The following is a 12979-nucleotide window of genomic DNA, read 5'->3' as shown; positions in this document are numbered from 1 at the left end:
GGGGGGGGGGGGGGGGGGACGGACGGACGGACGGACAGACGACGACGACCTCTTCTACCTGGACCTCATCCTGACCCCTGGGGTAGAAGCACAGAGAGATGGGCCTACAAGTTAGCCACTCAAAACAAGCAAGAGCTGCATTGTGTGCACTTGCTAAGGCAAGCTGGGCTGCTTCCCACCCTGGAAGCCCAGTTCCAGGAGCTGCACCAAGCTGCTGGGCAAGAGCCTAGATCGACCCCAGAGGACTATGGTTTTCTAGCACTCTCACTACCCCTCCAGCTTCCAGGTGTTGCACAAGCAGTTTGGGAAGGAGATCCGGGTGCTTGCTGCACGCTGCGCATACAGAGTCCCAGGAGGCCAATGATAAATGACAGCAGCAGATTCCAGGCAAGGCTGGAGTGGGAGCTGGACCAATATATATGCTGATGAGAGACTGAAGTGGAGCAAGGGCCTAGAGATACCTGCCAAGATCAGCAGACTGCTTCCATGGAGTCTCAGCCTTCCTTCCTGACTTCCCTCCTCCTTCACTTCCCTCCTTACCCCAACCCCCTCATCAAATAACAAGGCAGGAGACAGACCCAGGTACAACAGCAGGTTCTTTTTCCGGTTCCTCAAAGCATGGCACAGGATGGGACTGAGACAGAAGAGAATGTAAACATTGGGTTCACCCCCTGGACTCAAGGGAAGACCCTTACTGAGAGAGGGGCTTGAAGGCTAGAAGGGCACAAGATGAAGGTGGGGGTTCTGGTGAGACAGCAGAGGCCTGAGAATACAAAGCAGATGTGTGAAGGAGAGCAGGACAAGGGTGGAGGGGAAGTGGAGGACATTTCCTATTTCAGTGCATGTCCCCTTAAATAAACGAGTACAGGAGCACTGTGGAAAGAGAACAAAGGACAGAGCACCCCACCCCAGGCCGACCTGACCTTCTGTACATTATTACAACACAAGGACTTCCCAGGAGGGAGAAAAAGAGCCTTGGCCCCCAGAAAGGCAGTGGGGTGACAGGCAGGGACCAAGACGGGAAAAGGAACCATGCTCCACAATCTAAAGGGAGCCACTGGAGTGTAAGAATCTGCAACTGCTAACTGCCATTGCCAAGAGTCACCACCTATGGTGATGAGGCAGCACCTGGGAGGGGACCCCAGAAGGAATTGGTAGGAGTGACAGACCCCAGCTGGGCCTAATTGGAGGCAAGAGTCTCTAGACTTGGTCACGGCTACCCTAGGAAACGTAGCTGTCCCATGCACTCTGGCTGCCCTGGTCATATAGGGATCAGTTGCTGGCAAGGAGTCAGGGGGATCAAGCCACTTTCCTCAGAAAAAGGGAGAGTCTGCCAAGGGGGCTGGAGGAGCACCCCTGCCATGCCTGCTCTTGGCTGAAGGAAAAGGAAGGCCGTGCCATCCAGCCCCAGACAGAGGTCAGAAGTAAGCATCCTGCCGGGCCTCTGCTGCTGAGGACCTGTCCCCACCATCATGGGGTGCTGGAGGCTCATCTGCCTTTCGTCGCAAGGAGAGCTTCCGGCCCTGGCCCTTCTTCTCCTGCTTCTGCCGCTCCTTCTCCTGCTTCTGCTGTTCTTTTTCTTGCTCTTTCTCCCACTTCTGCCGCTCCTTCTCCTGCCTCTCCCGCTCCTTCTCCTGTTTTTGCCTCTCCTTCTCTCGCTCTTTTTCCTGTTTCTGCCGCTCCTTCTCCTGCCTCCGGGTCTCCTTGCTGGCGCCTAGAGGGGTGCTGTTGCCCATGGGTGAAGGAAGGGATGGATGCAGTCCCTCAGCAGTGACCACGGCCCCAGGGACAGGCCCAGCACTAGCCCTGCGGACAGGAGGTGGTGGGGAAGGAGCCCCTCCAGGTCCCCGGGAGCCTCTGCTCTTGAGACCAGGGAGGCTAAGGAGGCTGGAGGAAGGGCCCAGGGGTGGTTGCTGCCGCCTGCGCTCTTCATGAATGGCCCTCGAGCCATGCAGTCGCCGTGAGGGCCGGTACTGCAGCTCTCCCCGGGTTTCCCGCCACTTCTTGAGCTGGGCTGCATTCTCCCTCTCAATTAGTGCTTCCGTCACAGGGAGGTTGGTTACCTAACAGAGGACATGGTAGCCAGAATAAAGATGAGTGTGGAAATGGGCTAAGTGGTTGCAGTATGCTCAGGCTCAAGGCCTACCTCATGCACCAGGAAGTCCTCCTGCATACAGTGCTGGGGCAGGTTGCGCAGCTGCTCCATGGTTTCATACATGCCTTGACAGGAGCGTAGCTTTTCCACAGAGCCCAATGTGTGTCGCAGCAAGACCAGGGCCACTCGGAAGATGATCTTAACGCCTACAGGGTCAGAGAGAAGAACTGCATAAGGAGATCAGGCCCAGAATATTAGCCTATCTCATTTAGGGAAGACTCAGCCCCTGTCCCCATTTACTGACAACCTTACAGGTGAAGAAACTAAGGCACCAGGAAGAGAATGAGTCACTATGGGTTACAGGTTCCTTGGAGGACAACCAGACTCTAGGTTGGTGGCTGAACCAAGACCAGTCCTGCTTTTCCAGTCTACAGCCGCTTATTGTGAAGCCTAGACCAAACAAGTACCTTTGTCCTTGGGCCACCAGAAAAGTGATGGGACCCTCTGGCAGCCACCATGGAAAGCCCAGCCCCTTCACAGCTTAGGTGGTGACTGAAATACCTTCACAGAAAAACATGTCCCAGACACGCAGCACTGAAGCCCAGGGCAGGGTGCGGGCAAAGATGCACATGAACCATTCTGTCATGTAGAGCACTGGGTCAATACGCTGCCGCCGCAGGTGCCGATATGCCAGTGGGGAGGCCCGGCGCAAGAGCGCGAAAAAGATTTCTCCATCCAGCTGAATGGCTTCCTAGAGGTGGGAAGAGCATGAGAAGTGGGTCTGGCTTGCTATGGCCCCCTCAGGATACAAAACCTCTGGAGAGAGGGATAGAATAGGAGAGTGAGGTAGAGCAAGGACCCCTTTCGGCCTTGGAGAAATGACAGCCCCAAGTGCACTCAGCTTCCAAACACTCACCAGCCCTGCACTGTAGTAACCTGGGAGGTACTTGTCGCAGATCTGAACCAGGCACCAAAAGGCTTGCTAAGGGCAAGAACAAGGAGGGATGGGGCCTGAGAAGCAGGGAGTAGGCAGCTCACCCATCACCATTGTATGCCTAGATCTTCCCACCCCCACCCCAACAAGGTCCACGGATGCTGACCTCAGCAGGCATGTGCATGAGCAGCACTGCAGCCACTGGAGCCTGGGCCTGACAATAGCCCTCATCAGGCCTGTAGATGGTATAGGCCTTCAGGATTCGATACAGGTCCTGTTGTCTACGGGAATGCAGAAGATGGCAGTCACCAAACCTAACTCTGGCCCAGAACATTAAGTTTCAGATTAATCTCAGAGTTTTCCTACCACTTACACATCCACCTTCCAAATCCTGCCTATATGAAGTTCAACATTCAAAGCATTCCAGGCCCCCACCTTTCCTTCTTGGCTACATATCCCATATGCTCTCTTCCCATTCCCCAGTACAGACTGCTCTCTCTCCTTTCTTCATCTGCCACCACCCCAGAAACATTCAAGGTCATTTTCGCTGGGAAGTTTTCAACAGCCACAGCATCAGCCCTCTCTCCTTTACCACTGTCGGGGTGTTTTTACCACCCCAGAGCAGACACTCTCAGGGTAGGGCCTGCTTTATTTGGCTCACTGGATTTCATCAGGTCTCTCAGCATGTCCAGTGAGTCCTGGCTCTTGGTGAAGGCCTGGAAGTCAGCTGTACCTCACATCTGTCTCTTATCTCTGCATCTCAAACTCTCTGCCTTTTAAATTTTCTCCTTTTCCTTGCCAGAACTCCATCACATCTGCTATTTCTATATACTCAACTCTCCATCAAAAGAAAACAGCCTTTCTCATTCTCTGGCTAATCACCAAGTCCAAGCAAAACTACATCCTGAGCTCCATTCATGCCTCTTCTCTCTCCTTCCAGTTACTTCCAATTCTGACCTCTATCTCTTGCCCCAAATACATATTGACCTCACAGATCTTCTCCCTGCCTTCAGTTACACACTGCTAACACCGCTTATAGTAGCTTTGCCAAGTCTAGTCATTCAGATGTGATCATTTCTTAACTGCAACTACACCACTGTTATTTCAAAAACTTTCAAGATAGGGTTTCAGGTAACCCAAGCTAGCTTCCAACTCTCTGTGTATTAAAAAATGACCTTGAACTTCTGATTCTCCTGCCTCTAGTGCCAGGAGTACAGGCATGAGCCACCATAAACTGGTTTTATGTGGTGCTGTGGCCCGGACCCAGAGCTTCATGTACTCTAGGCAAGTACTCTACCAACTGAGCTGCATCCCCACCCCTACTTCTTTTGCTCTTTACTTTGTATCTGTTTGTTTTACCTGTTTATTTTACCTAATAATAAAACAAATCCAACCCTCACAGACAACAAAACCAAAATACAGGGGGCTAGAGAGAAGGCTCAGTGGTTAAAAGTGCTTACTACCATTGGAGAGGACCCAGGTTTGGGTCCCAACACCCACATCAGGTGGCTCATAACCACCTGTAACTCCAGTTCCAGAAAATCAGATACCCTCTGGCCTCCTTGGGCACCTGCATGCAAGTGGTTCACAGAAACTTATGCAGGCACACAAATAAAAATAAACACATAAATCTTTAAAAACACACATGACTTCCACTCTATCCATCCTTCTGCCCACAACTGGATCCCAGCTTTCTCTTTTGCCAAGTGAACTGTCTGTGAGCCCGGTCTCACATAGCTTTTCTGGATCCTATTCCCCACTTGCCCACACAAGCAATCCAGAAACTTGCCATCTCTCCTGCTTCATCAGTTTTTCTCTACTAAATCATTCCCATCAGCACACCAATTATCTGATTTTTAAATTTTATTTATTTTGCACTGGGCCTAGGATTCCTGCTAGACAAGTACTCTACCACTGAGCTTTGTTTTCAGATATGCTATTTCTTTTTTTTTTTCCTTACTTTGGTTGTCAGGCTTGCAAAGCAAGTGCCTTTACCTGAGGCATCTGACTGACCCTACTCCTTGTTAAAGAATGTTCCTTGGAGGCCAGAGAGCTAGCTCAGGGGTTAAGAGCACTGGCTGCTTTTCCAGAGGACCTGGGTTTGGTTCCCAGCACCCACATGGCAACTAACAACCATCTGTAACTCCAGTTCCAGGGGATCTGGCCTCCATGAGCATTATACACATGTGGTGTCTTACACACATGCAGGCAAAACATTCATACACATAAAATTTTTTTTTTTAATTTTTAAATAAAATCTTGAGCTTGGTGTGGTGGTACAAGCCTTTAATTCCAGCAGAAGCAGACAGATCTCTGTGAGTTCAAGGCCAGACAGGGCTACATAGTGAGACCCTGTTTAAAAAAACCAAAACTAAATAAAATCATTAAAAAAAAAAAGTCAACTCCACTCTCCACTCCACTCTTTTTAGAGGGCTACATAGTGAGACCCTGTTTCAAAAACCCCAAAGTAAATAAAATCATTTTTTTAAAAAGTCCCTTAATTCCACTCTCTTTCAAACAACAGTTTCTTTCTGTACCTGGTCAGCAAAACTGCTCTAGAATTGACACTCACTGCCTTCCCCCTTCTTTCTCTGATCCTATCCAGGCCTTTACCTACTGCTCCACACAAAACTTGTTTTCAGCTCCATACAAAACTTTTCATCAAGTCACTAAAAATCCAGGTGCAGTGGCTTACACCTTTAACCACAGCACTGAAGAGGCTGAAGCAAGATTTTTGGCTAGGCTACACAGCAAGACTGTCTCAAAATGACCAGGGGCTGGAGAGATGGCTCAGTGGTTAAGAGCATTGGCTGTTCTTGCAGAGAGCCCAGATTCAATTCCCAGCATAACAACTGTTTATAACTCCAGTTCCAGGGGATCTGAGACCTTCTGACCTCCAAGGTCAGACACAGGTGCACTTACATTCATCCAGGCAATACACTCATACACATAAAAATAAAAGTAATAGGCTGGTTGTGATAGCACACGCCTTTAATCCCAGCACTCAGGAGGCAGGCAGATGAGTTAAAAGCCAGCCTGATCTACGTTGTGAGTTCCAGGACAGCTAAGACTACAGAAAGACCCTGTCTCAGAAAGACCCAAATAAATAAAAATTTAAAATATTTTAAAAAAACAACAGTCACCAAAGAGTTTGCAGTGTTAAGTCCCAAGGCCAATTCTCAAACTTGATTTACTAATCTCTCAGCAGCATTTCTCAAACTGATCTTGAAGCCCTCCTTCCTGGTTCTCTTCCTGCCTCTCTAGCTTAAAGTCCTAGTGTCCTCTGCAGTTTTTTTTTTTTTTTTTTCTCTTTCTTTCTTCATTTTCCCATTCCCAAAACGTTGGTGCTTCTGGGCAGCCTTATACATCTTCCCTTTGTATCTCTACTTGCTACTTTGTGACCTCATCTAGTCCCATGGGTAAGTTAATCCCTCTATAAGCTAAAACTTTCAATATCCAATTTATGTCCAGTTTAAACGTCTTCCCTGAAATCCAGACTTAAATATATATTATATAATCTAACCTGCTATATTCGGATATCCAATCTCTCCTGGTTTGAGACAGGGTTCTTACTCTGTAGCTCAGTCTGTCCTAAAATTTTCTAAGTACCTCAAGCTGGTCTCAAACTCATGACAATCCTCCTTCTCCTGCCTCAGCCTCTAAAGTGCTAGCTTGATCCCCTGAACCACATACACAGAAACCAACCTAACTACCTGAGATCGCCTTACATACTACTAGGGATCACAGACATGAGCTATCATGCCCCAGTCTAAAACGCTTTAAATGCAACATTCCAAAACTCCTGACATAGCACCTTTCCCCCAATTCTTCAATCTCTATCAGCAAGTTGTTGCTCTCTTGTTTTCCGTATAATCCCATCCTGACACACATTCACTATTCTTTCGTGCTTTAAACTCCTCTTTAATGCTATTCCACATATGATGTACTTTCCTTTTTTATCATGTACAGATAGGCAAACTGTTTTTAGTTTTTGGTTCACTGTTGTCTTCTATGATTAGAATAGTGCCTGACAGATAGCAGGTACTCAATAATTATTTGTTCAAAGATGAACATACTGATGTTTAAAAGATGTTTATTTAAGTCAGAAATGGTGGTACACATCTATGATCCTAGCAACTGGTAAGAAGAGAGTGAGTCTGGGCTACCCTTGGTTACACAGCAAAACACGGTTTAAAAAAAAAAAAAAAGTCCATCTAGGGCTGAGAATGCAGCTCAATGGTAGAGTGCTTTAGCATGTTGCAAGGCCCTAGGGTGTGCTCCAACACCAGATACAAAAAGTCCATAACACTACCTAAGATCACCTTACATACTTCTGGAGAATGGTATATGCATTTCATTCTAAAGAAGCTTAATCTTTAGAACAAAATTCCAAGTACCTTGGCTCTCAGTGATCTTGCCCAAATTTCTTTTCTAGATTCAGCTCTCCATACATCCACTGTCCAGACACTGCTTATACAGCCTCCCAGGAAGGAAAACCCTGACCTATCCTAGCTCCCAATCATCTTTCAAAACCTAAATGCAGCCTCAATGAGTCGTTGATGTGACCACAAACACCTGATTGAAGCCTCCCTTGCAAGACACGTCCTTTAACACTACCTGACAATTGATTAACAACCACTCTTCTAAAAGTCCTAGAGAGCAAGAACTTTTCAACCTAGCCTTTTAAGCACCTGGAAATTTCAACAAATGTTTGCCAGTCAACCATCATAGTCAGGCCATCTTACCCATGCCCCCCTCGAGCAGCAAACATCTCATGGAAAGGGAACTGGCGGTGCAGGTCCTTCTCAATCACATCCAGCCACTTGGGGTCCCCAGGGGCCCGTTCCAGCTCCTGCAGTGAGATAGTAGGGATTACCATTGGATCTAAGAGAACTAATTTCCCTTGCAGAGACATGGCCACAAGTCCCCACACCCTGGAGTTGCACAAACCTCAAACTTGCCCGGATTCTGCTCCAAGAGTTCCTTGCTATTAGACAGGTACTGCCAGGCCTTGGCTCTGAGGGAGGAGGGGATCCCCTTTCGGCAGCGCAGCTTTACCTAAGGCAGAGTATCATCTAGGGTGACAGCTTCAGGGCTAGAACATCCTCCAAGCTTTCCCCAGCAGTCCTCAGGCTCTCTGAAACATTCCTCCCACATACCAGCTGTGACTCCACTGGACCAGGGCCCAAGTACCACCGGTCCTCAGTGTGTTATGAGGGCAGATCTTAGCAGTTTCCTAGGCTTCCCCAAAGGGATGCTCCTCCCCCACCCTAGTGCACTGCCAGCCCACCACACAACCCTCAAACCTTCTGGAAACGCCGTGACAGCCACTTATCCCAGTTACTGAACATCTCCAGCCATTTGAGCTCCCGCTGCCGAGCCACATCCACAGGAATAGAGCTCTCTCTGCAGAATCCGGTCAGTACGGAAGGGTCAGTAGCAGTAGTAACAAGCATGGGCTACTGGGGGAACAGAGCCAGCCAGCTCCCCCAGGCTCAAATAAGAAACTAAAAATTTTGTCAGGTACTAAAAATCAAAATGTCTGAATACTTCACCATCCAAGGCCCTATTCACCACACTCTAAAGGCTTCCTTCCCTACTGGATCTCTATACAGAGATGGTGTTCAAATCCCACTTCTGGCACATCCAAATTTGTGAAGTTCAGAATATTTAAAAGACCCATTTTGACTAGGGATGTAGCTTTAGTGGTACTGTGCTTGTCTTGCATATGCAAGGCCCTGGATTCAGTCCCCACCACTGCAAAAAATAACAAATAACATAAAAGCTACTTTTTTTTTTTTTGGTCCTTTTGAGACAGGGTCTCCCTGTAGCCCCAGCTGTTCTGAAACTCACTTTGTAGGCCAAGCTAGCCTTGAACTCACAGAAATCCGCCTGCCTCTGCCTCCCGAGTGCTGGGATTAAAGACGTGCACCACCACGCCCAGCTAAAAGCTACATTTTTTTATTAGACCTACTTTTACCACTTTATTGTGTGACTTTGAGCAAGTCACTTAATTTTTCTAAGCCTCAGTTTCCTCATTTATAGGAAAGAATAACACTATATACCTTAAAGGGTTTATAAATAACCTGTAGCAGGGGGCTCAGTATGCAATAGCAATTTACTTCTATTTACTATTTACTTCTCTCTTTAGAAGCAACTTGAGTTAACATCCTGTCAGACCCTTGAGATTCATTGTACCATCTATGATTTCCTCTACTTCCTCTTTCCTGAAATCTCCTCAGATTCCCAGACAAATAAAGTTCTCCTGCCTGCCCTGTTGCTCACTGTTCTGTCAGAGCTTTATGTTCAAGGTGTTTCTGTATAGAAAGTTACTTACAAGACTCTACCTGTGGAACAAAGTAGAAGGACCTGGGTTTAGAAATCCAACAGATCTAAAAAGCCCAATTCTATCCCTTAGAAGCTAGGGAGTTTTAACAAGTGATTAACCCAAGTCTCTTTCTCAGTTATAAACGGGGATGAGACCACCTACAGTTAAGAGAACTATTGAGAAAAATGCATATAAAAGACTGTTAAGCTGGGCATGGTGGTGCATGCCTTTAATCCCATCACTCAGGAGGCAGAGGCAGGTGGATCTCTGTGAGTTCAAGGCCAGCCTGGTCTACATAGTGAGTTCCGGGACAGCTGGGGCTACAGGGAGACCCTTTCTCAAAAAACCCAGAAAAAAAAAAAAAAAAAAAAAAAAAAAGACTGTTAAATAGGAACTCTTTATGTGTTTGTTTATCCTAAAAGCTCCTTAACAACACCATCTCACTAAATTTCTATCATAGAGACTAGAGAGATGGCTCAGCAGCTAAGAGCACTGGCTGCTCTTGCAGAGGACCCAGGTTTGGTTTCCAGCACCCACATGGCAGCTAACAACTGTCCATAACTCCAATTCCAATCTGACACCCTCTTCTGGCCTCCAAGGGCACTGCACACATGATACACTTGCATGCACTGAAAACATCCATATACATAAATTTAAAAGTAAATTTTAAAAATAGTAAATCAGGGGCTAGAGAGATGGTTCTGTAGTTAAGAGCACTGACTGCTCTTGCAGAAGACTCAGGTTCGATTCCCAGTACCCACATGGCAGCTAACAACCATCTGTAACACCAGTTCCATGGGATCCGATGCCCTCTTCTGGCCTCTGTAGGCATTGCATGACATGGGTGCACTTACACACAGGCAATACACTCATACACATAAAAAATTTTAAAAAGTAGTAAATCAAAAAAATTCTGTCATATGCCAGATGTGGTACATGCCTTTAATCCCAACACTCGGGAGGCAGAGGCAGGTGGATCTCTGTGAGCTTGAAGCTGGCCTGGAACTCGAAATGTAGACCAGGCCAGCCAGAGCTATATAGTGAGACCCTGTTTGAAAAAGAAAAATAAACCTCTATCATAAGTCAGTTCCACACTTTCAGGCAAGACCATTACATCTTAAGGATGGAGATAAATCCACTACTGTACAGGGGAGTGCAATGCCAAAGACTGACACAAGAGGCATTACTTAAGAGTGAGGAGAGTGGATGTCAGGGAAGGCTTCCTGGGGGAAAGGAGGAGAAATTAGCAGGCAAAGGGAAAGAAGCACACTGCTGACAGGTGGGACAGGCTGAATAAACTACAATCAGTTCAGCAGGGCCACAATGTAGAGGGCCTGACAGACAAATGGAGGGAAATCAGACCAAAGAGGCAGGCATGGCTGGACAGCAAGGAAGTTAAAGAGCTTGGACTTTACTCTGTAGACAAAAAAGTTTTCAAGGTAACATGCCACATCAGGCCGGCCTCAGGGGTGGATTTCTCTGGCATGGAAGACAGATTTTAAAGGGGAAAAATTACAAAGCAAAGAAATAGTACCCAGCACAGTGCCTGACACACAAGAGAATTCTAAAACTGAATAGAACCCAAGTTCCTCAGGACAGCCTGGTACTGAAGAAAGGACCACTAGTTACACAGATCCAAGTTACTTGACAGAGGCAATTCACTCGACTGCTCTAATTTTGTTTCTTAATCTGTAAACTGATGCATGAGAAAGCACCAGCGTCAAACTCTAGCTGACCAATCAAGTTTTCTGATTTTCTGTTTATAAACCCTGCCTGTAATACCCTCCCATCCTACACATAGCCAAGACTAAATCCCACTCACCCTAGATTGTCTTCAGCTGAACTCTCGAACTAGGCAAAGATCCCTTCCCTGGGTGCTCACAAAACCCCTGGGTACTCACAAAACCCTGTGGTGATATCCAGGCCAAGCCTGCCCTTCTATATTGAAACCAGATGTTTGAGTAGTCACCGTTCCCTGCAGATGCGCCCCTTGAAAGTATTACTTTGGCTTTGGTACAGCACAGGGCCTGGCAGCAGTGTCCTCAGGCTATGCTGCAGGCTGAACTCACCTTCAGGTTAAGGGAGCATGGGAACAATGGTCAGGATCCAGAAAGAGGGAAGGAAGAAGTCAGGGCAATCACACCCCCACCTAGGAGTGACTCAGGCCCTGGAAGGAACTCGGAAAGAGTACTGGGCTGGGGAGATGAGGAAATGGGGAAGAGGCCTCCCCCACCCCCTTTCCTCCAGTGAAAATACAAGACTACCCTCATTCACAGAGAAGCCCTGTCTCCAGGGTCTCCCCTCAGTCAACCAGAGATCCCCGACGCACCATCCTATCAGACCCACTCCTCCTTTGAAGTGGTGGCATCCTTTCCAGACTCTCCCTCAGGGGCCAAAGATCGCTACCAGAACCCTGGTCCAAACAACCTTCCAGAATATTTGGCCTATAGTTAAGAGTTTCATAGCAAGCAGCTAGCATAACCTTAGCAGGTATTGCTTCATTTTCAACCCTTCAGAGAGAGGAAATTGAGGCACAGAAATGGTGACACCACTAGTTCAAGGACACAGGCAAGGTCTAGCTTTAAACCCAGATGCCTTGATCCCTGGTCTCAAACGCTAAAGCCACAGAACCCTCAGGATGCTCTGGGTACCAAAGCTCCTGACAATGACCCCCTGGGTCCGAGGCTGGCCCAGGTGTATCATTTCCCCTTCCTCCCTCTCCCGCTTCCCCAGTTAGTCTCCACTGGCTACTCACAGGCTGCCTGAGTACTGGCTGCCCCCAAGGAAACCATACTTGTCCGTCTTGCGCAGGACCAGCCCGTTTATCTCCGAGTCCGAACCCATGGAGCTCACATCATCCGCCAAGGACTCCAAGGTCCCAGACATGAGGCTCACGGAGTCCAAGTAGCTCAGAGTATCCGGGGCCTGCCCTCGAGGCCCAGAGATGCCAGGTCCTAGGCTGGACGTGGAGCCCAGGTCTTGAAAGTTCTCAGCAGGCTCCGGAGCTGGGGTCACCGTCACCACTGCTACCGGAGCCTCACACGTCCCTGGAGGGACTGTAACAGGCCCCGAGGGGTCCTCAGGAGCCTGCCCCGCTGATGCTGATGTTGCCGCTCCATGTCCACTGGTCACCTGTCCTGCTGCACCCCGTGCAGTCACTCCTGAAACCGCTGTGGTTCCCGGCTTGGGTGCAAGTGGGGGTTTGGCAGTCAGGGCTCCAGGCGCCGTTCTGGAAGGGATCCTGGTGGGGGTCCCTGGTCCTAGGACAGGTGAGGCTCGAGCCTCTTCCGTCTTCGGGGAATCTGCCCCTGAAGCCGAAGCCACCGCCGTCTCGGGTCCTGCCCCGGCCGCCGGGACCGGGGACTCCTGCGCCTTCGGGGTTTCGGGTGAGGCCTCCAGGGTCAGTACCACCACTGTGCTGCCTGCGGCCGCCGTGGCCAAAGTCGGAGCCGGCCCCGGAACCCAAGCGGGCCGCGCCTCCCCGGGGGCCACCAGGGTGACGGGGGCCGAGGTGGCTGTGGTCACTGGAGGACCAGGAGCCACCACTACGACGGGCCCGGCCCGGGAGCCCCGGGGCGGCGGCGAGGGGGCCGCGGGGGCGCCGTGACGGCGCGGCGGGGCC

At 48.9% G+C, this 12979-nt stretch overlaps 1 protein-coding gene across 1 annotated transcript in view; it reads right to left on the bottom strand.

Annotated features, from left to right (window-relative positions):
• Window positions 1–578: 578 nt before the first annotated feature.
• The window catches only part of Tbc1d10b (TBC1 domain family member 10B), a 12786-nt gene continuing 385 nt past the window's right edge, over window positions 579–12979 (bottom strand). The window contains exons 2-10 of the mRNA XM_008823979.1: window positions 12113–12978; window positions 8336–8435; window positions 7980–8087; window positions 7775–7881; window positions 3196–3310; window positions 3012–3077; window positions 2657–2846; window positions 2147–2301; window positions 579–2063 (exon numbers count right to left, since the gene is read on the bottom strand). Of these exons, the coding sequence (XP_008822201.1) occupies window positions 1419–2063; window positions 2147–2301; window positions 2657–2846; window positions 3012–3077; window positions 3196–3310; window positions 7775–7881; window positions 7980–8087; window positions 8336–8435; window positions 12113–12978 (2352 nt within the window). The 3' untranslated portion in view covers window positions 579–1418. The remainder of the gene's footprint in view (window positions 2064–2146; window positions 2302–2656; window positions 2847–3011; window positions 3078–3195; window positions 3311–7774; window positions 7882–7979; window positions 8088–8335; window positions 8436–12112; window position 12979) is intronic.

Source organism: Nannospalax galili, unplaced genomic scaffold (assembly GCF_000622305.1).
Source record: "Nannospalax galili isolate Female #2095 unplaced genomic scaffold, S.galili_v1.0 scaffold788, whole genome shotgun sequence".
Classification (NCBI taxonomy): Eukaryota; Metazoa; Chordata; class Mammalia; order Rodentia; family Spalacidae; genus Nannospalax; species Nannospalax galili.
The sequence above is the reverse complement of the archived record's forward strand: the minus strand, read 5'-3'. Positions and strand labels throughout refer to the sequence as shown.